This window comes from Eumetopias jubatus, unplaced genomic scaffold, assembly GCF_037043125.1.
Source record: "Eumetopias jubatus isolate StellerSeaLion01/CBP00866 unplaced genomic scaffold, mEumJub1_p1.0 scaffold_5, whole genome shotgun sequence".
In the NCBI taxonomy this organism is placed as follows: domain Eukaryota; kingdom Metazoa; phylum Chordata; class Mammalia; order Carnivora; family Otariidae; genus Eumetopias; species Eumetopias jubatus.
The window spans coordinates 124824410-124851590 of NW_028274811.1; the positions used below are offsets into that span (position 1 = coordinate 124824410).

At 39.3% G+C, this 27181-nt stretch overlaps 1 protein-coding gene and 1 non-coding gene across 4 annotated transcripts in view; one reads left to right on the forward strand and one right to left on the reverse strand.

Annotated features, from left to right (window-relative positions):
• The window catches only part of WDR70 (WD repeat domain 70), a 290485-nt gene that overhangs the window by 249204 nt on the left and 14100 nt on the right, over positions 1-27181 (reverse strand). For 2 of the 3 annotated variants that reach the window (XM_028098034.2, XM_088023519.1), the window contains one exon: positions 20421-20616. In XM_028098034.2, the coding sequence (XP_027953835.1) occupies positions 20421-20616 (196 nt within the window). Of the gene's footprint in view, positions 1-20420; positions 20617-25216; positions 25321-27181 lie in introns of those variants that run through there. The other variant, XM_088023520.1, reaches the window with a different exon arrangement.
• LOC114204921 (small nucleolar RNA SNORA67) lies at positions 7142-7283 on the forward strand. Its single transcript, XR_003608275.1, has one exon. It is a non-coding gene; the product is annotated as a small nucleolar RNA SNORA67 (small nucleolar RNA).

Sequence of the window (27181 nt, forward strand, 5' to 3'; positions counted from 1 at the left end):
ACTAGTCCATCTTTGGGGGCACCTGCAGGGCTCAGTCGGCTACACGTCCAACTCGTGATTTTGGCTTGCATCATGAGCTCAGGGTGGTGAGATCAAGCCCCGAATTGGGCTATGCGGGGAGTCTGCTTGAGATTCTCTCTGCCTCTGCCTCTCCCTCTCCCCTACCCCAACCCTGTGCATGCACACATGCACTCACTCTGTCTCTAATAAATCTTAAAAAAAAAAAAAAAAAAATAGTCCATCTTCATCACTACACACTATTGCAAGGAAATAAAGAAAATGGTTCATGCTAGCAGTGTCATTCACATTACAATTACACAAAATATTTGTTGGGGGGAAAAAAAAGCCATTGCTCAAAGGCAGAAAGGACACACACTAGTGATTGTTCCTGGCTGCCACCTGAAAGGATACAAAAGCCTACCTGGCAATGGGAGCTTAAAAAGGACCGCAGCCGGGGCACCTGGGTGGCTCAGTCATTAAGCGTCTGCCTTCGGCTTAGGTCATGATCCCGGGGTCTTGGGATCGAGCCCCGCATCGGGCTCCCTGCTCCACGGGAAGCCTGCTTCTCCCTCTCCCACTCCCACTCCCCCTACTTGTGTTCCCTCTCTCGCTGTCTCTCCCTGTCAAATAAATAAATAAAATCTTAAAAAAAAAAAAAAAAAGGACCGCAGCCTTTTAACAAAGGAATTGCTGCAGGAGTAGCCTGAAGATGTGAGAGTGAGTATTGACTCCTGAGCTTCTAAATCACTTATCTGATCACTTATCCTTATCTAAAGGATAAGTGTGACTATATTAGAAGCTAGCTTTGATTCAGTGAAATGTTTAGGGTCAAGAGAGTAAACTCCAACCACAGCCAAGGATGGCCATTCATTGAACAAATATTCCTTGAGCATCTACTGTGTGCCAGGTACCAGTCAAGCCACTAGGGATACGACAATGTAACTGCCCTCACAGAACTTGTATTACTGTGAGGAGAAAGACAACAAACCAATAAACAAAAAATGTCAAACAATGGTAACTACCATAAAGCAATGTCAGAAAAAGCAGTGCAGTAGAGAGAGTGGAGGTACTTATATAAGGTGGTCAAAGAGGAAACACTTCCACAAAGATCCAAATAAAAGAGGGAGTCATGTAAAGCTCTGAGAGCTATTTCGTGTAGAGGAAAGAGTAAAGAGAGAAGCTCTGTGAGGGAAAAAACATAGTTGCTAAGAGAAAAGCAGAAAGGTCACTGTGGGTAGAGAAGAGTGAGCAAGACAGGGAGTGGAAGGGGATGAAGTCAGAAAGATGTGAAGAGGCCAAGTCATGCAGGCCTTAGAGGTCAAGGCAGGAAACTTAGATTTCTTAACATTGTGACAGGAAGAAATTGGAGGGTTTACTGATAGGAAAGTGACAAGGGAAGCAGGGAAGTGATAAGATCTGACATCTGTTTTTAAAAGTTTGGACTACTCTGGTGATCAGAGAAATATAAACTTTCTTATTTGACCTTATAGACTTAAATTATAAAGAGGCTATCCTTAACCTTCCTGCCATTAAGCCTTATTGTATAACTACTGACTTAAAAAGCTTAAAGATACCCAAAAAAAAACCCCTGTAAATACAATACTGTCAAATCATAAAAGAATATTTATAATTTTTCTGCATTATTCTTTTTTAAAAAAATGATTATTCCAGCATTATTCTCAACCTAAACCTCACTTGTTCCAATTTATAGAAGACATTGTTTATAAGATTTTTTTTTCCTTCCACTGTAGACAGAAGACAGTGCAAATAAAATGGATTTTTGCCAAAAGCCAAAATGTCTCTATTGCCCCCTAGTGCCCATTTAAAGAATGAAGGCCTTCACATGTTTGCAGCTTGGAAACGGTAAGGAGCACATTCACTGGGTTTTGGAATAGAGCTTCTAGCATCCTCTGCTGACAGAATCTTGCAGGTGTAATTAAATTGTTCTGTTTTAAGGAACATTAATTTCCTCTGAAGTTAAGATCATTAAGTTTCCTCACATTTTTTTAAGGCTCTTCTTCCCACTCAGCTGCAATTAAATTAAAATTGGTCATTAATCAAATATGGTAATTATAAAGCCCTGCAATTCTGAGTGCTTATTATGTGTCAATCTCTATCTTGTGTTTACTTAAATCATCTCATTCTCATATCAACTTCTGAGAACTAAAAGAACTTTTACCCACTGTTAATTCTTCAACCTTTCCCTATGCATGAAGGAAAGAGATGGACTGATACAGGTGGTTGGCAATGACCAAGGCCAAGGGGATGAGAAGCCTCAGACCAAAAGTCAAAGAAGCACAGTGGTGGCCCAAACTTGGGACTCTTCACCACAGAACGTGCCAACCAGGGAGTCAGAGAAAGTTCATGGAAGGGGCACCTGGGTGGCTCAGTTGGTTAAGCGACTGCCTTCGGCTCAGGTCATGATCCTGGAGTCCCGGGATTAAGTCCCGCATCGGGCTCCCTATTCAGCAGGGAGTCTGCTTCTCCTCCTGACCCTCTTCCCTCTCGTGCTCTCTGTCTCTCATTCTCTCTCAAATAAATAAATAAAATCTTTAAAAAAAAAAAAAGAAAGAAAGTTCATGGAAAACAGGTGCTCACATCTAGCCTTTAGCTACTGTAATAAAAATGCAACTTTCAGTTTTCTGCAGTAACAGGAAAGAAGATAGCAAGGCTAATAAAAATCCTCAATAATCCCAAAATCTCAAGAAAAAAAAACAAAATCTTGCCATTTGCAGTGACGTGAATGGAACTAGAGGGTATTATGCTAAGCGAAATAAGTCAATCAGAGAAAGACATGTATCATATGATCTCACTGATATGAGGAATTTTTGATCTCAGGAAACAGGGTTGCTGGAGTGGTGGGGGGTGGGAGGGATGGGGTGGCTGGGTGATAGACATTGGGGAGGATATGTGCTATGGTGAGCGCTGTGAATTGTGTAAGACTGATGAATCACAGACCTGTACCTCTGAAACAAATAATACAATATATGTTTAAAAAAAAATAGTAGGAAGGGAAAAACGAAAGGGGGGAAATTGGAGGGGGAGACGAACCATGAGAGACTATGGACTCTGAGAAACAAACTGAGGGTTCAAGGGCGCCTGGGTGGCTCAGTTGGTTGGGCGACTGCCTTTGGCTCATGTCATGATCCTGGAGACCCTGGATCAAGTCCCGCATCGGGCTCCCTGCTCAGCGGGGAGCCTGCTTCTCCCTCTAACCCTCCCCCCTCTCATGTGCTCTCTCTCTCTCTCTCATTCTCGCTCTCTCAAATAAATAAATAAATCTTAAAAAAAAAAACTGAGGGTTCTAGAGGGGAGGGGGTGGGGGGATGGGTGAGCCTGGTGATGGGTATTAAGGAGGGCATGTACTGCATGGAGCACTGGGTGTTATATGCAAACAATGAATCATGGAACACTCCATCAAAAACTAATGATGTAATGTATGGTGATTAACATAATAAAATTAAATTTAAAGAAATAAATAATCCCAAAGTCTCCACTTAACTATTAGTTACAACCTTTTTTACTTTTAAAAAAGTCAGAATCAGGCACAATAGATACGATTTAAAAATTATTTTTTACCTCTTTTCTCTGACCCTACCAATTCGAATTTTTCTTCATTAAACTCAAAGAAAAATAATAATAAATCTTCAAATACTAAATACTTCTAATTAGTTAACAATTGGTGTAGTTTGTCAAAGTTGAGTAATGGTTTGCGTACTGTTTTCATTTGCATTCTATTTGAAAGAACAATTCCATTACCACTGTAGGTAAGTAAAATGGAATAAAGGAAGAAAAAAGCGAGCTTGTCATCAAAAGAATTATGATATACAACATTAACATTTCCATTCCAGTGACCTTAACAGTAGTAACACTAGACCAACTGCTAACCAGCAACTGAAGTAAACTGAATATAAAAAAATAACAAAAATTAATCATAACCAGGTGGTATAGTTTTTACTGTACCTCCTAATTATGTTCTCTCATAATTTTCCCTCCAATTATACAGCTACCAATAACTCATTCTTTAAAAGTTTTGTGACTAGAAGGGGGCACAAAGAACTATTTGGGTGATGGAAATGTCCTACATGTTGTTTTGGATGGTACCTAAACACAAAATATACAATCATCAACACTCACCAAATGAACCCTTAAGATCTGTGAACATTATCATATATAAATTATATCTCAATAAAAACAATCACAATCCCTTTTTGTCAGACTGTTTTAAGAAGAGAAAACTATAACTTTTTTTGCCTCACTTGACAGATAGGTTCATAAGTAGTTACAATCTATGCAATTACATTAACTAATATCATTTGACTCATAGAGCACCTCCTACAGTTATTAAACTATTATATAACTAAATTGTATATTCAGATAAAAAAATAAATTGTAAACTTAGGAGAAGGCAAATATAATGGTTCTTCCAGAAATAGGTATCTTTATACATTTCTATATTCGTATTTCCTGATTCCTTGATCCCTACTTCCATTTTCCATGTAAAAACTAAGGATTGCTAAGTCACAAAGAGAGAACACTCTCAAATGTCATAAAATGAACTGTTCAATTATAAAAGCTAAATACACTCAATCCACTTGACAAATATTTACTCTGTATGTACTGTATAAAGACACGCCAGAGGTTTTAAGAGTTTTTAAAAATTACTGAACCATTTATATACAAGTCCCTATACTTGAGATCATTACAAATGATTGCAAAGTGGAGGGAGAGGAGTTAAGACAAGCACATATATAATGAATTAACAAGGAAAGTAGTTTGTGTTTGCTATGGAAGGCAGAAACCAAGCCTGGGAAGTAAAACATGCAGTTGGCATCTGGAGAGGTTGCATGGAAGAAATCACAGTTGAAATGGTCCCTAAAGGCTGGACAGAATTTTAACAAGCAGGAACTAGAGGATTGGGAAGGATGCATTAAATTTTGACCAGTACCAACTCAAAACTCTATTACGGAGAATTAATGGGCAAACAGGAACTGGTAGGGTCTGATACATTTAAAAATCAGACCTTCCAGGGGCACCTGGGTGGCTCAGTCGTTAAGCATCTGCCTTCAGCTCAGGTCATGATCCCAGGGTTCTGGGATGAAGCCCTGCATCAGGCTCCCTGCTCAGCGGGGAGCCTGCTTCTCCCTCTCCCACTCCCCCTGCTTGTGTTCCCTCTCTCGCTGTCTCTCTCTGTGTCAAATAAATAAATAAAATCTTAAAAAAAAAAAATCAGACCTTCCATATGTTAGCCTATACTGATGAAAAATTAGATATGTCCTTAAGAAATATATCCTGAATTACTGATACAACCAGTGCTAAATGGGAACTGAATTATATGCCAGGTGTAGAAAATAATAAAAGAGAGCGGGAAGGAGGTAAAACTCCTCTTAAAAAATGATAATCATAAGACAAACCATAAGAGACTCTTAATCTCAGGAAACAAACTGAGGGTTGCTGGAGTGGTGGGGGGTGGGAGGGATGGGGTGGCTGGGTGATAGACATTGGAGAGGATATGTGCTATGGTGAGCGCTGTGAATTGTGTAAGACTGTTGAACCACAGACCTGTACCTCTGAAACAATACATTATATGTTAAAAAAAAAAAAAAAGATAGTAGGAAGGGAAAAATGAAGCGGGGGAAATCGGAGGGGGAGACGAACCGTGAAAGACTATGGACTCTGAGAAACAAACTGAGGGTTTTAGAGGGGAGGGGGGAGGGAGGAGGGAGGATTGGTTAGCCTGGTGATGGGTATTAAGGAGGGCATGTATTGAATGGAGCACTGGGTGTTATACACAAACAATGAATCATGGAACACTACATCAAAAACTAATGATGTAATGTATGGTGATTAACATAACATAGTAAAATAAAATTTAAAAAAAAATGAAAGAAATACCAGAAGGAAAGCAACAGAAGAGGGAAATACATTTAAATATAATCAGAAAATTTTATTTTATTTTTTTTAAAGATTTTATTTATTTATCTGAGAGAGAGAGAATGAGAGACAGAGAGCATAAGAGGGAAGAGGGTCAGAGGGAGAAGCAGACTCCCTGCTGAGCAGGGAGCCCGATGTGGGACTCGATCCTGGGACTCCAGGATCATGACCTGAGCCGAAGGCAGTCGCTTAACCAACTGAGCCACCCAGGCGCCCCAGAAAAATTTATTTTAAAAAATGATAATCATAAACACAACTGAGGAGGGGAGCCTGGGTGACTCAGTTGGTTAAGCATCTGCCTTCAACTCAGGTTGTGATGCCAGGGTCCTGGGATCAAGTCTCGCATCCAGCTCCCTGCTCAGCAGAGTCGGCTTCTCCCACTCCCTCTGCCCCTCCCCACTGCTCGTGCTTGTGCTCGCTCTCTCTCTCTGATAAATAAAATCTTTAAAAACACACATACACAACTGAGGAAAAATTGCTAATTTTGTTTACAGGTATAACTTGCTTCACTGAAGAAGCATATATCCCTAAATTGAAGCATTTCTTTTTTTAAGATTTTATTTATTTATTTGAGAAAGAGAGAGTGTGTGAGGGTCAGAGGGAGAAGCAGACTCCCCACTGAGCAGGGAGGCCACTGCAGGGCTGGATCCCTGGACTCTGGGATCATGACCTGAGCCGAAGGCAGAAGCACAACCGAATGAGTCACCCAGGCGCCCTACATTGAAGCATTTAAAATACACTTTCTCGGGGTGCCTGGGTGGCTCAGTCGTTAAGCATCTGCCTTCGGCTCAGGTCATGATCCCAGCGTCCTAGGATCGAGCCCCGCATCCGGGTTCCTGCTCAGCAGGGAGCCTGCTACTCCCTCACCCTCTGCCCGCTGCTCCCCTACTTGTGCACTTGCTCTTTCTCTCTCTCTCTCTGTCAAATAAATAAAATTTAAAAAAAAAATTAAAAAATAGGGGTGCCTGGGTGGCTCAGATGGTTAAGCGTCTGCCTTCGGCTCAGGTCATGATCCCAGGGTCATGGGATCAAGCCCCACATCGGGCTCCTGGCTCAGCGAGGAGCCTGCTTCTCCCTCTGCCTCTCCCTGCTCATGCTTTCTCTCTCTGTCTCTGTGTCTCAAACGAATAAAATCTTTAAAAAATTTTAAAAAATTAAAAATTAAAAAATAAAATGTACTTTCTCTGTTAAGGAAGCCTTCTATAAAATCCAAGATGATTCCCTCTCCAAAGGGCCTGCTGACGCCCCTCTTCAGGAAGTAGCAACTTGGACTAAAATCTGGCATGCCTTACGTTGTTGGAGAAGAGGGGGTGTTTGCTTTCTTTGTGTTCCTTTGGCTGCCTACACAGATACTTCAAACTCTTTTGGATAGACTGTGTCCTTTTCTCATTCACACACTGAAGTTGTCTCTCTCTTGACCTAGGCCAGAGCATTGATGTGCAGCAGGTTTCTTTAGTCATCAACTATGACCTTCCCACCAACAGGGAAAACTATATCCACAGAATCAGTCATGCTGGCCAATTTGGCTGTAAGGCTGAGGCTATCAGGGTGACAGAAGGAGACAAGAAGACTCTTCGAGATATCAAAACCTTCTACAACACCTCCAGTGAGGAGATGCCCCTCAGTGCTGCTGACCTTATCTGAGCAGCTGTCCTCCTACCTAGCCCTACTCAGGGTTTGGCCGGGGGGTGCTGAAGAGGAGCAGGAGGGGGGAGGGAAGGGAGCCAAGGGATGGACATCTTGTCATTTTTCTTTTCTCCTTTGAATAAATGTCACTTTTTGAGGCAAAAAATAAAAATATGTATTTTAAATTATTTTTAAAAAATAAAAAAAGGAATCCTGTAAAGTTTTTTAAAGTCCATTTCCTTTTTTTTAAAGAATTTTATTTATTTATTTGACAGAGAGAGACACAGCGAGACAGGGAACACAAACAGGGGGAGTGGAAGAGGAGGGAGAAGCAGGCTTCCTGCTGAGCAGGGAGCCCAATGTGGGGCTTGATCCCAGGACCCTGGGATCATGACCTGAGCCGAAGGCAGACGTTTAACAACTGAGCCACCCAGGTGTCCCTTAAAAAGTCCATTTCTATAACTCCATTTCCCTTACGAGTATTTCAATGATTCTCTGTATAAATGAACCTGACAAATATCTAGATGAACTTGACTATTTATTATCTTAGGGCTAGCCTTGGGACTAGTTTTAGGGATTCTTTCTTTAACAAAATGAACCAAAAAGACTACAACTCATTTCTTAAGAAAAAATAGTACAACTAAACTAAAAAAAAAAAAAATCAAATGAAATTCATGCATGCTAATATAGTAACCAATCCCAAGAGTTTAAAGATTGCATTAGTACCCACAAATTTTACATCTTCTGTTCCTTTGGAGAACAGTAGCTATATGTTTAAAGTAAACAAAATAAAATCAAGTAAGTCTATATCATACAATAGTAAAGGACTATTCACAATGGCTGAAATTTTTTTCTAAAAAGTAAATAATTTGCCATTACTATAACCGAAAGCACCAAACACTGAATATAAATTTATGCTCACTACAGAGTTGCTAAATGGCTCCCCCCACTCCGTATCATCCATCCTTTCTAAATGGAAGCACTGAATTTTAGCTACAATCCTAGCTTCCTAAAGTAAATATTATATTTCCCATGTAAAAGATTAAGTTCAAAATCAGTAGCCTTCTTTATCCCTTCTGCATTCCTGCTGACAAAAATGCAAAAATCATGGCTACAGTTTGAGCGTACATCTTGAAGCCCAAATTATTGAGGATGGCAAAACAAAAGGACGGAAGCAAGCCAATCTGTGGTACCCTGGACCCACAAACTAGTTCCGGTCCATTTAGCTGTTGATTGCATTTATGTTTCTTTCTTTTTTTTTTATTACGTTAATCACCATACATTACATCATTAGTTTTTGATGTAGCGATAGAAAGAAAAGACTTCTATCTCATTTAAGCCATTGTTATTTTCCATTTTGTCAGCAGCAGCCAAATTACATAATACAGTAGTCCTCCCTTAACAAGGTTTCATTTTCCAGTTTCATTACCCGCTGTCAACCAAGTTCAGAAGGTCAATTGTAGCCTAACACACTGTAGCACCAATGCCTATGTCATTCACCTCACTTCACCTCGTCACATAGGCATTTTATCACCTCACATCATCACAAGTATTTCAATAGAGACCATATTCACCTCTTATTACAGTATATCGTTATAACTGTTCTATTTTTATCATTAGCTGTTGTTCATCTCTTACTGTGCGTAATTTATAAACTAAACTTTATCACAGACATATACGTATAGGAAAAAACATAGTATACACAGGGTTTGGTACCATCTCTGGTTTCAGGAATCCACTGGGGATTTTGGAATGCATCCCCCACAGATAAGGGGGGACTGCTGTAAGGTACTAACTGATAGATAGGTCGGCCCCTTAAAACGGGCTCACAGTCCAATTCCACAGCTTCCAAGTTAAGGGAGGTAGCATAATAATGTTAAAAGCGTAGAGGGCCTGGGTTTAAATAGCAACTCTATCACTTAATAGCTACGTAAGTGAGCAAATAAGCAAACTGGGCAAATAATTTAACCTCTGTGGGGGGAAAAATGAGAAATATTTACTGATTTTTAATGGTTCTTATTTACTTAAATTCTTTTTTGTACTGAAAAGCTTTATACTGTTATTTATATTCAGACATATCTTCCACTAAGTTTACTCCTAATTCACTGTTGTTGTTCCTGTTGTAAAACAGGTATCTTTTTTTCATTAACCCTTTAAATTGCATACAAAAAAATAAAAATAAACTGACTACTATAAATTATTTTGTTATAAATGTTTTGATTAGTTCTTTTTTATTTTAGGTAGAGTCACACTAAATACAATAATCTCACTTCTTCCTAATATGCAATTTTGATTACTTCAATTTGACTTGTTTAATTGGCAAAAATGTCTCAAATAATAATGCAACAGTTACCATGTTTTATTCTAGATTTTAAAGGGAATACCTCTAATGCTCCTTAATTATTTATAATACTGACTGCTGGCAGGAAACATGAATGAATTATTTAATAAGGTATTAAAAAGTTTCCTTTTAGTTTCATTTTTAGATGTTTTTATTAGAAATTACATTAAAAAATTTTTATTTTTTTGTTACATATATAAATAGATGACCATGACATCAAATAACATTCTAAGGGTTCCAAATACATTCATTCACTCATTGAATCATCTACAAAATTCCAGTTGAGTATTTTATTAGCCCCATTTTACAGAGGAGGAAAGAAAGATACAAGAGAGGCTAAGTAACGTGCCCAAAGTCACACAGCTTGAAAGTGAAAGCTCCATGTGGCTCCAAAATCCACTCTCTTAAACACTACTCTATATTGTTTCCCTGTATCTATATGTTACTTCTTTTTACTGCCTGGATTACTATTATAATACTCCAGTTAACAGTGGAAGCTGGGAGACAATCTAAGTGGCTACTGCTGTTGGAGTGATACTGGATTCACTAAGGTGGTAGTAAAAGAGATGGACAGAAAAGGAGCGATCTGGCTGGAGATAGAGCTAATGAGACTTGTAACGAATTGATGTGGGGCAGGAGGGAAAGAGAGTAACCAATGATGGTGACCAGGTTTTGTGACCTACCCATTAGCAAATATTTAGAACTCTGCTTCCTATGTTTTATGTTAATGTTATGTTCTTGCTTTTCTATTTTCCTTCATTCTTCCTAATTTATGCTTTCTTATAGCATTTCACTTCATTAAATTCTTTTTGGGACAAGGTAAGATAGGAATTTATTCACAGTACTTAAGATTTATTTTATATTTATGTTCAATATTATTCTGTTTGGAGTTTTTTCTCTATCTGTTGTAATTTTTTTCCTTTCTTCTTTTTTAGTTTTTTATTTAAATTCAATTTAGTTAAAATAGAGTGTATTATTAGTTTCAGGGGTAGAATTTAGTGATCCATCAGTTGTAGTAACACCAAGTGCCCTCCTTAATGCCCATCACCCTATCTATTCTAATTTTTAAGTTAAGATCTTAATTGGCTTATAATGAAGGAATGTTAACTGAATGTAACTCCATTATTTGTTTCTAATCACAGGCACAACTTATGATCAATATGGAAACTAGAAAAGAATAGAAAGGTATAAGGCAGGGGAAAAAAAAAACACATTATCTTCATTCCCACAATCCAGAAACAAGCAAATACTTTTTTCCATGCATGTGTATCATTTAAATTTTTGAAATCATATTGTCTAGACAGTTTTACATCATTCCCTAGTGCTACTGAAAGCTCTTATTAAACATGTTCAATGACTGCATAATATTGTATAACTAAACAATTTACTTGTCCTTCCTCCTGTTACTAGACATGTATTCACGTTATTTCTAATTCTTCTAATTATTTCACATGTCTGTTATTTTCAAACATTTTTAGACATGAAAACTTTCTGACAAGAGGAAGCTCTCAGCAAGCCCAACATAACATAAACCTAAAATTTATTTATATTTTGCCTTTAAGAGTCAGAACAAATTTCACTTTCTGCAAAGTCCGCTTATTAGAAATACATGAAGTGCACTTAAGACAAGAAGTCAGTTTCCTGGTACCACCAGTGATATGGACATGCTCTTATCAGTTCCCTCAAATGGAAATAGATAGGAGATTCAATGCCCCAACCCACCACTCCCATGGAACACATTCTGAAAATCATTATTATAAATAGTACTGTGATAACTATCTTTGGGCATAAAGCTTTTTCCAAATTTCCTCAGGTTAGAATCCCAGAAGTAATATTACTGAGATTAAAGGAAATAAGATTTTTAAGGCTCTCAATACTTGGTAATATAGTTTCAATAATTAAAACAACTGTCAGAGCTACTGGCTCAACTCCTAAACTATTTACCTGTTCATAGTCCTTCACAAACCATGATGGTTATGATTTAATAGGTATAATTCAAGATAAGCATAAAAAGACCTAAAACTGGGTATGATACAAAAGGCCAGGCATTTACCATCTCTCTCATGTCAAAAGCAACGAACAGTAACACTTCTAAAGACAATTAACCACCACATATTATGGAAGAAATACTTTTTGCAAAATAATAATCAAAATAAATGTTATTTCTAAGTTATTTGGGGGAAAGAATATTCTTACAAGTCTTTTTTTTTTTTTTTTAAGATTTTATTTATTTGACAGAGAGAGAGAGACAGCGAGAAAGGGAACACAAGCGGAGGAGTGGGAGAGGGAGAAGCAGGCTCCTGGCTGAGCAGGGAGCCTGATGCGGGGCTCAATCCCAGGACCCCAGGACCATGACCTGAGCCAAAGGCGGACACTTAACAACTGAGCCATCCAAGCGCCCCTCTTACAAGCCTTATACGAAAACAAAATGGCCTCGCTGTCACAGAGAAACAAGGCAGCAACACCATATCCTTCTTTTTGAGAAACGTTACTCTGTAAGCAATATCCCATGTCCTTAAATACCCACGATACATGATACAGGTCAAAACTTACAGAGGTACCCTAATATAGTTAAATTATTTAAGTAAGCAGCCACAGCAGATTGGGAAGAGGCAGTGCAACAGGTGAACTGGGAAGAGGCTTACCTGTGGAGCCTTTTGTTACAACACAGATTGCAGGTGTTGGGGCAGGATCCACCCCAGTCCTACTGAATCCATCTCCAGATAACAAAGCGAAGCATACATATTTTTTAATTGTACCAAAGGTGATTCTTACATTCATACTAAGAACCACTGGGTTAAAAAAAAAAAAAGGTTATTTTAAAAATATTTTTCCATTGAAAGGGGAACCCTCCTACACTGTTGGTGGGAATGCAAGCTGGTGCAGCCACTCTGGAAAACAGTATGGAGGTTCCTCAAAAAGTTGAAAATAGAGCTCCTCTATGACCCAGCAATTGCACTACTGGGTATATACCCCAAAGATACAAATGGAGTGATCCAAAGGGGTACGTGCACCCTAATGTTTATAGCAGCAATGTCCACAATAGCCAAACTATGGAAAGAGCCTAGATGTCCATCAACAGATGAATGGATAAAGAAGATGTGGTATGTATATACAATGGAATATTTTTTTTTTAAGATTTTATTTATTTATTTTGACAGAGAGACAGCGAAAGAGGGAACACAAGCAGGGGGAGTGGGAAAGGGAGAAGCAGGCTTCCCAGCGAGCAGAGAGCCCGACATGGGGCTCAATCCCAGGACCCTGGGATCATGACCTGAGCCGAAGGCAGACGCTTAATGACTGAGCCACCCAGGAGCCCCTATACAGTGGAATATTATGCAGCCATCAAAAATGAAATCTTGCCATTTGCCACGATGTGGATGGAACTAGAGGGTATTATGCTAAGCAAAATAAGTCAATCAGAGAAAGACAATTACCATATGATCTCACTGATATGAGGAATTTTTTTTAAAGACTTTATTTATTTATTTGACAGAGAGAGAGACAGCAAGAGAAGGAATACAAGCAGGGGGAGTGGGAGAGGGAGAAGCAGGCTTCCCACTGAGCAGGGAGCCCGATGTGGGGCTCGATCCCAGGGTTCTGGGATCATGACCTGAGCCTAAGGCAGATGCTTAACAAATGAACCACCCAGGTGCCCCTGATATGAGGAATTTGAGAAACAAGACAGAGGATCATTGGGGAAGGGATGGAAAAATGAAACAAGATGGAACCAGAGAGGGAGACAAACCATAAGAGATTCTTAATCTCGGGAAACAAACAGGGTTGTTGAGTGGCGGGGGTGGGAGGGATGGTGTGGCTGGGTGATGGACACTGGGGAGGGTATGTGCTATGGTGAGTGCTGTGAATTGTGTAAGACTGATGAATCACAGACCTGTACCCCTAAAACAAATAATACATTATATGTTAATGAAAAAAAAGAAAAAAAATTTTTTCCATTAATTCAATAATACCTATTGAAATATTTAGCCAGTCAAATATGTGAGCTTGACTGCCTTCCTCCTAAGTAGAATCTCTCTCTAAAATGCCACAGTGCAGGGTGCCTGGGTAGCTCAGTGGGTTAAGCGTCTGCCTTCAGCTCAGGTCATGATCCCTGGGTCCTGGGATCGAGCCCCACATTGGGCTCCCTGCTCAGTGGAGAGCCTGCTTCTCCCTCTGCCTACCACTCCCCCTGCTTGTGCTCTCTCTGTCAAATAAAGACATAAAATATTTAAAAATAAAAAAAAATAAAAGGCCACAGTGCTTTATAAGTTTCTGAGCAACAAAATAAATTGTATTCAAGAATCCCCAGATGGAGTCCTGACTGCTGTGGTAGTTTATTTTCCCTCATTTAGGGACTGAGTACTATTATTTGCAATGTGACTCGTGTTACAAATAGTTTAATCTTAAAGCAGTGAGGAAAAGGGATTGAACAGAAGATCCTAAAGGCAAAGAGACAAGCTAAGTGGCTTCAACAAAAGTTTAAGTGGAAGAAAATAAAAGCCTGAGGTTGATCTTAGAAGTTGAATTTAGAATACTGTTGGAGCTTAAATGTGGACATGTTTCATAAGTCATTAGAAAGCTGGGTCTGAAGTTCAAACGAGATGGGGCAATGCTTCCAGCTGCTCTCAGTGAAGAGGAGTCATGAGGACAAGAAAATGTAGGAGACTCTACCCAGGCCAAACATGAAATGACACGGCAAGCAAGGACAGATCCTCAGGGAATGCTTATGGTTGGGGAAATGTGAGGAAATATGAAATAGTAAGAGACTCTAGCAGAAATGTAAGCATCATCAGAGCAGGGACTTGTTGGCTTTATTCATTGCTGTATCCCCAACACCTGGAAAGTACCTGACTCATAAAAAGTGCTAAATAGGGGCGCCTGGGTGGCTCAGTCGTTAAGCGTCTGCCTTCAGCTCAGGTCATGATCCCAGAGTCCTAGGATCGAGTACCGCATCGGGCTCCTTGCTACGCGGAGAGCCTGCTTCTCCTTCTGCCTGCCACTCCCCCTGCTTGTGCTTGCTCTCTGTCTCTCTCTCCCTCTCTCTCTGACAAATAAAATCTTTAAAAAAAAAAAAAGTGCTAAATAATTATCTATTGAATAAACAGAGAGGCAGCAAACCAACAGTATATATAAATGGCAAAGAAAGAGTTTCAAGAAAGAAAAAATCAATGCTGTCCAATATTGCAGAGGTACAGAATGAGAACAGAAAAATGGCCTTTGGATTAGGATATTTTGATTTTGCCAGTGAGGATCTGTGGGAGGACAGTTTCAGTGAAATTATAAGGGCAAAAACTGACAAAGATTTCAGGAGAAAATGTGGTGACAAAGCAGAGGTGGTAATACAGATACTACTTTTGAAACATATGGCGAGAAAGAGGAAATTGTACAGTAGCTTTGAGGGAAAACTGAATTAAAGGAAGATTTTAGTATGTTTGCAAGCTTAAAGCCAAGAGCTGGTAGAAAGAAAAGGGCTGAAGACACAAAAGGAAATAAAAGCACAAAAGATTATTGGTGATGAAACGAAGCATGGGAGAAAAAAGGAGAGGAGGGACAATTCTGATATATCCCAAACTGTGAAAATATTAACTAGCATTCTGATACATAAAACAATCTCCTATAATTTTGTTTAGCATTACCCCAAACTGATTGCCTGAAGGAACTAAATTCAGTTTCTGAATCAATAAATTACTAGGTCCTAAGTCTAACCAACCATTAAAAACAAGATTCCTTCAAAACCCAGAAATACTTGAACTCAATGTTGACACACAGGCCAAACACTGCTATGCAAATAATCTAAAATAAATCATGCTAATTTGTCTGTCTAGATCCCACAACATTCACATTCAAGATGGTAATAGCAGCTTTCCCTTGCCTATGATCCCTAACTCCAGAAGGCTGCCAATATCCCACATATCAAATACAAGCAGTAGAAAAGTTTTCACTCAGAACCTAAAAAAACACCCTAAGGTTGCTACCCATCTACTACTATTAAACCACAGTCTAAAAACTGAACAACTCCATTCAAGGCCAATATAATTTATCCAAATCTAAGAAGGCCACTGCAAAGCCACATTCACAACATTTCCAAATTTCCAAACTATCTACTTCACTCACCATCTCTGCCCTAGCCCTGGAAATGCTGGTTATGATATACATCCAAAAGAGAAACAGAAGGAGAATTGTAATAGACGTAAGGAATCTCCCACTCCTGTTTTGTCTCCCAAAGTTTTAGTTAATCCATTAACAATGCTAATAAACTTCATCAATTAGTGCATACTTTAAAATTAAGGCTGTTATTGGAACATTCATCAACAGCCTTGCTTTTCATATTATTTCATCAGCATTTTCTTTTACTATGTTTACAAAAAAAGGCACACCCATAAAAAGACAATTTTCTTTCAAAAGACTCAATGCATATAATCTTATTTAAAAAAAAACACACACACAGAAAACAGGGGCTCCTGGTTGCCTCAGTCAGTTAAGCGTCTGACTCTTGATTTTGGCTCGGGTCATGATCTCAGGGTCCTGGGATCGAGCTCCACATCGGGCCCCCTGCTCAGAGGGGAGCCTGCTTCTCCTCCTCTCTCTGCCCTCCCCCACGCTCATGCTTGCTTGCTCTCTCTCACACACTCTCTCCCTTTCTAATAAATAAAATCTTAAAAAAAAAAAACAGGAAACAAAACAAAAAAACCCACACACCCAGAAAACTGTTATTCAGTCTCCTAAAATGCTTGAATTACAGCCATGAAAGGCTAAAGCTTACAAACGAGCTTTGGAGTCCCATACCTAAGCATGTACTTCCCCGCACAGCTGTACTTTGGGTTTACTCACACACCAGTTCTATGTCAAAGGTCTGATCTTCTTTATCAACTTTCTATTCTAGGCAAGTTGATTTTTGCATCATCTGAAATCTAACCTTATAAATTATGCCTTTGTTCCTGCCATTTACTCTTCATACACAGGATGTGGCCTACCCCCACCATGCTCATCAAAATGTAACCCTCTACAAGGCTCATTCAAATTCCATGCCCTCCAGAAAGCCGCTCTTCTGTGTACTGATCTCTGAATTTGATCTCATCAGCCTCATCTTTCCACTTACCCCTAATAAGAAAACTCAGCCATGCACTAATCACATGACATTTCACCACCATAACATGTTCTTGCATACATTGAGCCTTCACTATAGCAATTTTCTGCCTGCTCACAACACCCTTCTTTTTTTCCACTCCCTGTTCCCCAGCCTCTTGTCAGCCTTGCAAACCTGTATTAATCAGCTCAGGTTAACATAACAAAATAACACAAGCTAGATGGCTAATCATCAGAAATTTATTTTCTCACAGTTCTGGAGGCTCGAAGTCCAAGATCAAGGTAATTTAGTTTCTGTTGAGGGCTTTCTTCTTGCCTTGTACATGCCCACCTTCTTGCTTTGTTATACGCAGACCTGACTCTGTGGTGTTTCTCTTCTTATAAGCACACTAAACCTATAAGATCAGGGTCCACCCTGGGGCGCCTGGGTGGCTCAGTCGGTTAAGCGGCTGCCTTCAGCTCAGGTCATGGTCCCAAGGTCCTGGGATCGAGCCCCGCATCGGGCTCCCTGCTCTGCAGGAAGCCTGCTTCTCCCTCTCCCACTCCCCCTGCTTGTGTTCCCTCTCTTGCTGTGTCTCTGTCAAATAAATAAATAAAATCTTTAAAAAAAAAAAAGATCAGGCTCCACCCTTACAACCTAATGTAACCTTAATTACTTCCAAAGAGTCTCATGTCCAATGCAGCCACACTGGGGGTTAGGGCTTCAACACATGAATTTTGAGAGTACATAAACATTCACTCACAAACATTCACTCACATTTGAGAGTACGCAAACATATTCTCACATTTCATGATCAACCTACATATAATCTACTGTGAACTACCCAAAATAAGTACATCTTTCTCATGTCCATAGCAAGTTGTGACCTAGATGTGAGCCTCTTCTTATTTCTGATTTATCCATATGTGCTTGAAAAGAAAATATGAGACAAGGGTTCTATATATGTTCAGCTGAAAAAACATGCATTTGTATTGTTCACTACTGTACTCTTACTGTTGTCTTAACAATTTCTGAATCTCCCATTATGATTGTAGATTTGTCTATTCCTCATTAATTCTGTCAATTTTCTCTTTTAGATTTATTTATTTGAGAGAGACAGAGCGAGCATATGAGAGGGGAGAGGGTCAGAGGGAGAAGCAGAGTCCCTGCTGAGCAGGGATCCCGATGCAGGGCTCGATCCCAGGACTCCAGGATCATGACCTGAGCTGAAGGCAGTCACTTAACCAAGTGAGCCACCCAGGTACCCTAATTCTGTCAATTTTTGCTTTAAATATATTGTGTTAAATTCACAGAGGCTAAGGAATGCCAAATTTTCCTGGAGGATAAATTGTTCCCTTTACCATTAAGTAATGACACTCATTTGGCTAATTAGACTAATTATGACTTAAAGACTATTTTTGTCTTAAGTTAATTTTATAAGATTAATCAGTTATCTTTTGGTTAGTACTGTCCTGTTATTTTTTATTCCTCTTTCTCTCAACCTTTCTAGGTCATTACATTTTAGGTGTATCACTCGTAAACAAAATATATCGTAATTTTTAAATCTAATCTGAGAATTTTAAGTGGCAAGTTGAATCCACTTACATCTATTGTGAACACAGATATATCTGTATTCATGCCTACCACCTTATTTCTTTTTTATCTCTATTTACCCAGATTTTCCTCTACTTTTTTTTCTTCTTTCTTTTACTGGAATGATGGTGAGTCTTCTTCAATGGCACATTAAGAGTATTGCAGTGGAAGTAGTGCACACAGTAAAGGGGTGCATTTTCTGTAAAGAATCTTAAAACACATACATATACACACACATCTCATGTTTCATGTGAAAAAAATTTTTCAAAATTAAAATTAAAAGCTTTCTTTGATTAGGGGTGCCTGGGTAGTTCAGTTGGTTAAGCATCTGACTCTTGGTTTCCGCTCAGGTCATTGATCTCAGGGTGATGAGACTGAGCCCTGCATTTGGCTCCGCCCTCAGCATGGAGTCCGCTTGAGATTCTTTCTCCCTCCCCCTCTGCTCCTACCCCTGTTCTCGTGCTCTCTCTCTAAAATAAACAAATAAAAACTCTTTACAAACCTTTCTTTGATTAACTATGAATTAACATAAATTGACAAATTTGATACACTGGTACTGAATAAGAATATGCAAAGAATGCCGATTTTGTGAAGTCACTGACAGATTTGCAAAAGCTGTTTCTTTTCTGATCGTTATTTGTTTCATCTCATAATCATTACTGAAAATAATTTACCACAGAGGAGGGTGGTATTAAAAAATGATCCACTCCGGGTGTCAAATACACCAAGTATACTGACGGTTTTCTTCATGTATTCTTTTACTATTTTGAGATTATACAATTTATTTCTATTCTTTGGCAATTACTCTTAAAATTACGACTTGCATCCTTAAACTAATGTGAAGTTAATTAATAGCTCTAGCCTCCTCCCAAATAATACAAGGCCTTCAAACTGAATGAACTGATTCCACTCTCCTATCTTCCATGTTATTGCTCACAATAATTTTAGATCCACTTTGTTTTTAAATCCCCCTAAATCGGGGCACCTGGGTGGCTCAGTTGGTTAAACAGCTGCCTTCAGCTCAAATCTTGATTTCATGGGTCCTGGGATGGAGCCCCGCGTGGGGCTCCCTGCTCAGCGGGAAGTCTACGTCTCCCTCTGCCCCTCCCCCCCACTCATGCAAGTGAGTGAGTGAGCTCACGTGCGCTCTCTCTCAAATAGATAAAATCTTTAAAAAACAAAAAACAAAAAACAGGGCGCCTGGGTGGCTCAGTTGTTAGGCGTCTGTCTTCGGCTCAGGTCATGATCCCAGGGTCGTGGGATCGAGCCCCACATCGGGCTCTCTGCTCCACGGGAAGCCTGCTTCTCCCTCTCCCACTCACCCTGCTTGTGTTCCCTCTCTCGCTGTCTCTCTCTGTCAAATAAATAAATAAAAAATCTTAAAAAAAAAAAATCCCCCTGAGGTGCCTGGGTGGCTCAGATGGTAAAGCAACTGCCTTCAGCTCGGGTTGCCTGGGATCAAGCCCCACACTGGGCTCCCTGCTCAGCGGGGAGTCTGCTTCTCCCTCTGCCTCTGCTGCTCCCCCTGCTGATGCTCTGTCTCTCCCTCTCAAATGAATAAATAAAATCTTAAAAAAAAAACCCTAAATGTATTCTTTACTATTATTTATACTCAATGCTTATGGAGATTTAACAAAATGTCTATTAATTAACTCCTTTTTTCAAGACATTGCTTCCTGCTGCCCATTATTTGAGTTATATTTCCTTGTTCCTGAAGTACATCCTTTAGAGTTCTTTCAAGAAGGGCTATCAGTAGTAAACTCAAAACTGTTCTTTATTTGCTCTCACTCATGAATAACAGCAGGGAACTGATCCCTACACTACTCCAATGAATTGTTAAATTACTACTGAAATACTTACTTCCTCCTCCTCTGAATCACCGTCATCATCATCATCTTCTTCTACTTCTTCATAAAGAGGTGGAGGTAAAGGACCAAGGATATCTTCCTCGATACGATTACTTGGTTCTTTCATCATTTTAAGGGGTAAAGGAGGGCCAATTAATTCATCATCAGAAGAACCAGAACTCTCCTCACTCTCACTGCTGCTTGTATCCCTGAAAATACAGAAACAGAAACTCTTTGCCTCTGCTGCAACAAAGAACACACTCTAGAGATAGTACTGATTTCCCAGGAAACCCTGCCTCTCCTTTTAACAACTGAGTTTTAATTTTTATTAATTAATGTGTAATTTGTTAAATTTGTAATTCAAGCATTAAATGTGTAACTCAGATGTTATTTTATCTTAAGAAAGTAGAAGTTTCTTTTATCTACTTATATTAACCAAAAACATAAAGTCACAGTAATTATATGTTAGAGGCCCACTAGGGCATCCTCACTCATAAAGAGCCAGCAGAACAACTGGAATGTGGAAGAAAAACTACAAAATACGACATCCATAAGAAAGAAAACCCCCAAGATAACCAATGCTTCTGTTCACTATATCTGAGTCCAATCACTGTTTACCATAGGAGCAAATAAAGCCAGCCATGTAAGAAAGTTAATATTACTCCTAAAACGTTTCAATATATTTTCTGAAATACAAACGTTTTAATTCAAGTTTACTGAGTTGCTAAAATGTTCTTTGTAGCATCCTTGGATTCTAAAACTATCTTACACTAGAGAGTATTATACTGATTCTCAACTGTTTTTCTACCCAGCACACCTCTGAACTGTTACACACTTTCATTAAGGTCTTTATCACACACCTCTAGGCATTCTGAAAGTCCACCATCCACCCTCCCTCCTACCCCATCCCAAAGGATTGAGAATTGCATTCCTAATTACATCAATTAATATATCAAATATTTTATAAAACTCAAAGTATTATTACCTTCTACTAAAATATTTCTAGTATATAGGCTCCATGAAAGCAGAAATTTCTCTCTGTTGCATTCATTGCTGTCTCTAGCACCTAAACAATGCCTGACATATAACAGGCACTCAATATCCACTGAAGAAAAAAATGGGATTTTTTATTTTGATTTTCATCTAAGTTGAATACTGAAGGGAGTACATACTTATATACATGTTATCCGTATACAAAGGGTCCTATCTTTGCTTGGAGAAAGCAAACCTCCACAAAGAGAATTTCTCTTTGTTTTTGCCATGGTTTAGCTCACTGTGCTACATCCCCACAGGCCTTCTTTCAAATTGAATAGGTTAAGCTTGGTCCAGTATGAGGGTCTTTGCACTTGCAGTCCCCTCTGGAGCAGTGACTGTTAAATGGGCCTCTTTCTCTTCATTCAGGTCTCCTCAAGTATCACCTCCTCAAAGAGGCTTTACATGCCCCCTTTCTAAACTTTATCAAACACAGCCCTATCAGTCACCATTATCTTCATTATCTTACTTTATCTTTGTCATATACCTCACTAAATTATCTTACTTAACTGGTTACTTCGTTGTTTATAATCTGTTATCCAGTCTCCTCAGATACCCCACAACAATATGAGCTCAGAGATCTCATCTGACTTGCTAATTTCTGTAGCCCCAATGCCTAAAGTAGTGCCTACCCCACAACAGATGCTCAATAAGTAACAGGTGAATGACTGACTGAAGAGATTTTTATTAGTCACACTCCAAAATTTTCTCCCTTGTCATTAAGTCACAAATTCCCAGCTATACTAATTTAGAAATCACAGACTTTCTTAATGCAAAATTATTCAGAGCATAGAGAGCTCTAAATCATTAATCCTTAGCACCTATGCTTTAACTGAGTTTAACTATCACTGAACTAAGAACTAAATGAATCCAAGTTGATTTCACGGCTGATTACACAGTCCTAATACTGACACGAAACTGGATGGAATGTATCAGCTTCTATGCAGCTTCTAGTTCCATTTCTGTCTTTTTGCTTCTAATGTATACAAGCCAAAAAAATAAACAATTTTTAACATATTTTCAATTTCCAAAAAACAAAGTCCATGAAATTATGTCCAAAAATGTCCGTGACAGAAAACAGAACACATTCCATGTTTAAAATACTCCTAAATTCAATGTGGTACCAAAATATGAACCAGAGCCTGAGAAACAATATGTATCTGATAAGAAAACAGAGGAGTCAAAACCTAATATTTTTCTCAGCTGACTTTTAATTTTTTTAAGGTTTTATTTATTTGAGAGAGAGAGAGAAAGCACAAGCAGGGGGAGTGGCAGCAGGAGAAGGACAAGCAGACTCCCCGCTGAGCAGGGAGCCTGACATGGGGCTCAATCCCAGGACCCCAGGATCACAAACTGAGCCAAAGGCGATGCTGAACTGACTGAGCTGCCCAGGTGCCCCTCAGCTGACTTTTTAAAAGAGAGTTTAGCTAAGCATTAAATATGTAATTATACAATTTCAATATAGGAACTAAATTCCTAACAAAAAGTCATTGTTTCTGGTAACTAATTTCTTTTTCTTTTTTTAAAGATTTTATTTATTTATTTGACAGAGAGAGACAGAGAGAGAGGGAACACAAGCAGGGGGAGTGGGAGAGGGAGAAGCAGGCTTCCCGCGGAGCAGGGAGCCCGATGCGGGGCTCGATCCAGGACCCTGGGATCATGATCTGAGCCGAAGGCAGATGCTTAACGACTGAGCCACCCAGGCACCCCAATTTCTTTTTTTTATTTTATTTATTTGACACAGAGAGAGAGCACAAGCAGGGGGAGCAGCAGGCAGAGGGAGAGGGACAAGCAGGCTCCCCACTGAGCAGGCAGCCCAACTCAGGGCTCAATCCCAGGACCCTGGGATCATGACCTGAGCCAAAGACAGACACCCAACCAACTGAGCCACCCAGGCGCCCCTGGTACTAATTTCTTTAGAGGAAATGCAAATGTCTAAACAATTCCTACCTTACAGATTTGGAATATATCAATTATTTCTCTCCTATCCGACAGCTATATTTCATAGAATATTTCTTTCCAGCATTTGATATTTAAATGGTAACTTCCATCCATATACTATTTCTTTAAAGCCAATAAAAGTGGTAGTCTTAGATGACTTCCTCTAAACCAAATTTTAACAACACTAGGTTTTTTTTTTAATTATTTGTATGTTTTGTGGGGGTGTCTGGCTGCCTCAGTTGGTGGAACATGCAACTCTCAATCTCAGGGTTGTGGGTTCAAGCTCCACACTGGGTGTAGAGATTACTTAAGAAAATAAGATCTCAAAAAAATTATTTGTATGTTTTGTGACACAGACTCTTAATATACAAGGTAAAAAACTAGCCTGAAACGTGTTTAAAATAGATAGGACTGAATGAAATACAGCCAAGAGAGCAGAAGAGGAGGAGCACCACCTGGGTGGCTCAGTCAAGTAAGCACCTGCCTTCGGCTTAAGTCATGATCCCAGGGGCCTGGGATTGAGCCCCACATCCAGCTCGCTGCTCAGTGGGGAGCCTGCTTCTCCCTCTCCCCAACCCCCTGCTTATGCTCTCTCTCCCTCTCTCTCTCTCTCAAATAAATAAATAAAATTTTAAAAAAAGAGAGAAGAGGAATTCCAGAACCAAATTCAAATTATCATAAGAAATAATTTATATATAACAAGTATGCATTTAAAGATAGTGATGATCACCATGCAATGGTTGCTGAATAAAATAAAACAGAAAACACACTGCTACATAAGAAGACTAATGTGATTTAAAAAAATCCTGACATGCTCAATTTCCCTAAAATTCCCTATACCACTATCCTTTTTTCAGTGTCAGAATAATTCTGTTGTTGGGGCACCTGGGTGACTCAGCTGGTTAAGTATCTACCTTCAGCTCAGGTCATGACCCCGGGGTGCGGGATCAAGCCCCACATCGGGCTCCCTGCTCAGCAGACTCTTTCTCCCTCTCCCTACCGCTTTGCCTGCTTGTGCTCCCTCTCTCTCTGTCAAATAAATAAAATCTTTAAAAAATAAAAAAACAAAAACAAAAATAAATAAAACCATAAAACTCTTAAAACAAGGAGAAAAAATATGTAAGTTGGACTTCATCAAAACTAAAAACTTTAATGCATCAAAGTACATTATTAAGAAAGTGAAAAGACAGGGGTTCTGTCTGGCTCTGTTGATAGAGAATGTGACTCTTTATCTTGGGGATTGTGAGTTCAAGCCCCACATGTGGCAGAGAGTTTACTTAAAAAAAAAATATTTAAGAAAGTGAAAAGACAGGACGCCTGAGTGGCTCAGTCGGTTAAGCCTCTGCCTTCAGCTCAGGTCATGATCCCAGGGTCCTGGGATCAAGTCCCGCATCAGGCTCCTGGCTCAAGGGGGAGCCTGCTTCTCCCTCTGCCTGCCACTCCCACAGCTTGTGTGCTCGCTCTTTGACAAATAAAAAAATCTTAAAAAAAAAAAAAGTGAAAAGACAATCTACAGAAGGGGAGAAAATATCGGCAAATCATACACAGAATAATAGTTTAATAAACAGAATATATAAAGAACTCCTATAATTCAACAACAGAAAGACAAACAATCCAATTTAAAAATGGTTACAGGACTTCGTTATTTCTCCAAAGAATATATGCAAATGGCCAATAAACACATCAAAAGATGCTCAACATCATTAGATATTAGGGAAATGAAAATAAAAAACAATGAGATACCACTTCATACTTACTAGGATGACTACAATAAAAACATAAGAAAATGGAAAATAACTAATGGGAAGAATGTAAAAAAAATTGGAATCCTCATACCTTGCTGATAAGAATGTAAAATGGTGTAACCACTGTGTAACAGTTTGGCAATTCCTCAAAAAAGAAAGTTAAACATAAAATTACCATATGACCCATAAATTCCACTCCTAGGTACATATTCAAAAGAATTAAAAACAAAGACTCAAAAACATATACTTGTACACTAATGTTCATTGCATTCACAGTATTCAAAAGGTGAAAACAATCTAGGGGCGCCTGAGTGGCTTAGTCGTTAAGCGTCTGCCTTCGGCTCAGGTCATGATCTTGGGGTCCTGGGATCGAGCCCCGCATCGGGCTCCCTGCTCAGCGGGAAGCCTGCTTCTCTCTCTCTCCCACTCCCCTGCTTGTGTTCCCCCTCTCCCTGTGTCTCTCTCTCTCTGTCAAATAAAATCTTTAAAAAAAAAAATGAAAACAATCCAAATGTTCATCAACAAATGGATAAACAAACTGTGGTATACACATACACTGGAATCCTATTCAGCCATTTAAAGGAATGAAGTTCTGATAAAACATGAACCTTGAAAATATCTTACAAAGTGAAAGAAGCCAGACACAAAAGTTACGATTTAGAAATATGGAGGTAAATAAAAGATGAAAAAAAACTTAAATAATTTTCTCTGGGAAGCAAGAATTAACAGGGAAAAATGAAGCTTTATAATGTTTGATTCTGTAATGTGTATAAATTACTTCAATAAAAATTTAAAATATCAGTGGTTGCTAGGAGTTAGGAGGAGGCAAAAATGAATAGGTAGAGCACAGAGGATGTTAAGGGCACTGAAACTACTCTGACTGATACTATGGCTACATGTCATTACATAACTGTCCAAACCCATAGAACGTACAACATCAAAGAGTGAACCATCATGTAAACTACGGATTCTAAGTGATGATCACATGTCGGCATAGGTTTATCAATTCTAACAAATGTACCACTCTGGTGGAGGATGTTGATGATGATAAGGGAGGCTATGAATGTAGGAGGACAGGGGGTATATGGAAAAAAACCTCTGTACCTTCTGCTCAATTTTGCTATGAGCCTAAAACTGATCTAAAAAATAAAGTCTATTAAGTAAAATTTTTCAAAAAACAAAAATAAAGGGGCTGGGAAAACTGATTATCCACATGAAGGAAAAATAGAACTGGATGACAACTTCATCATTACCTATAAAAAGCAATTCGACATTGATTAAAGACCTAAATATGAAACACGAAACGAAAAAAACATAGGAAGCTGGGGCGCCTGGGTGACTCAGTTGGTTAAGCATCTGCCATGGGCTCGGGTCAAGATCTGGTATTGAGCCCTAGGTTGGGCTCCCTGCTCAGCAGGGTGTCTGCTTCTCCCTCTGCCCCTCGCCCCTGCTCATGCAGGCACACACTCTCTCAAATAAATAAAATCATTTTTTAAAGATTTTGTATTTATTCATTTGAGAGAGAGAGAGAGAGCACCCACAAGCGAGAGCACGATTGGGTGGGGGAAAGGCAGAGGGAGAGGGAGAAGCAGACTCCCTGCTGATCAGGGTGCCTGATGCGGGGTTCGATCCCAGGACCCCAAGATCTTGACCTAAACCAAAGGCAGATGCTTACCCAACTGAACCACCCAGGTGCCCCAATAAATAAAATCTTAAAAAAAAAAACAGGAAATTATTTTATGATTTCAGTGTAAGGACTCATTCCTTAAAACACAAAAACACCAAAGGGATGCCTGGGTGGCTCATTCCATTGGGCACTGGACTCTTGGTTTCCACTCAGGTGGTGATCTCAAGGTCGTGGAATCAGCCCTGCACCAAGCTCCAAGTTCAGCAAGGAGCCTGCTTCTCTCCCTTCCCCTCTGCTCCTCCCCCAGTGCACGCGCTCTCTTTCTCAAATAAATAAATCTTTAAAAAAAAAGAAACACAGAAACACCACAAAAGAAGATTAGTAAACGATAACACATTAAAATTTGAAACTTCTATTTAAAAAACACCA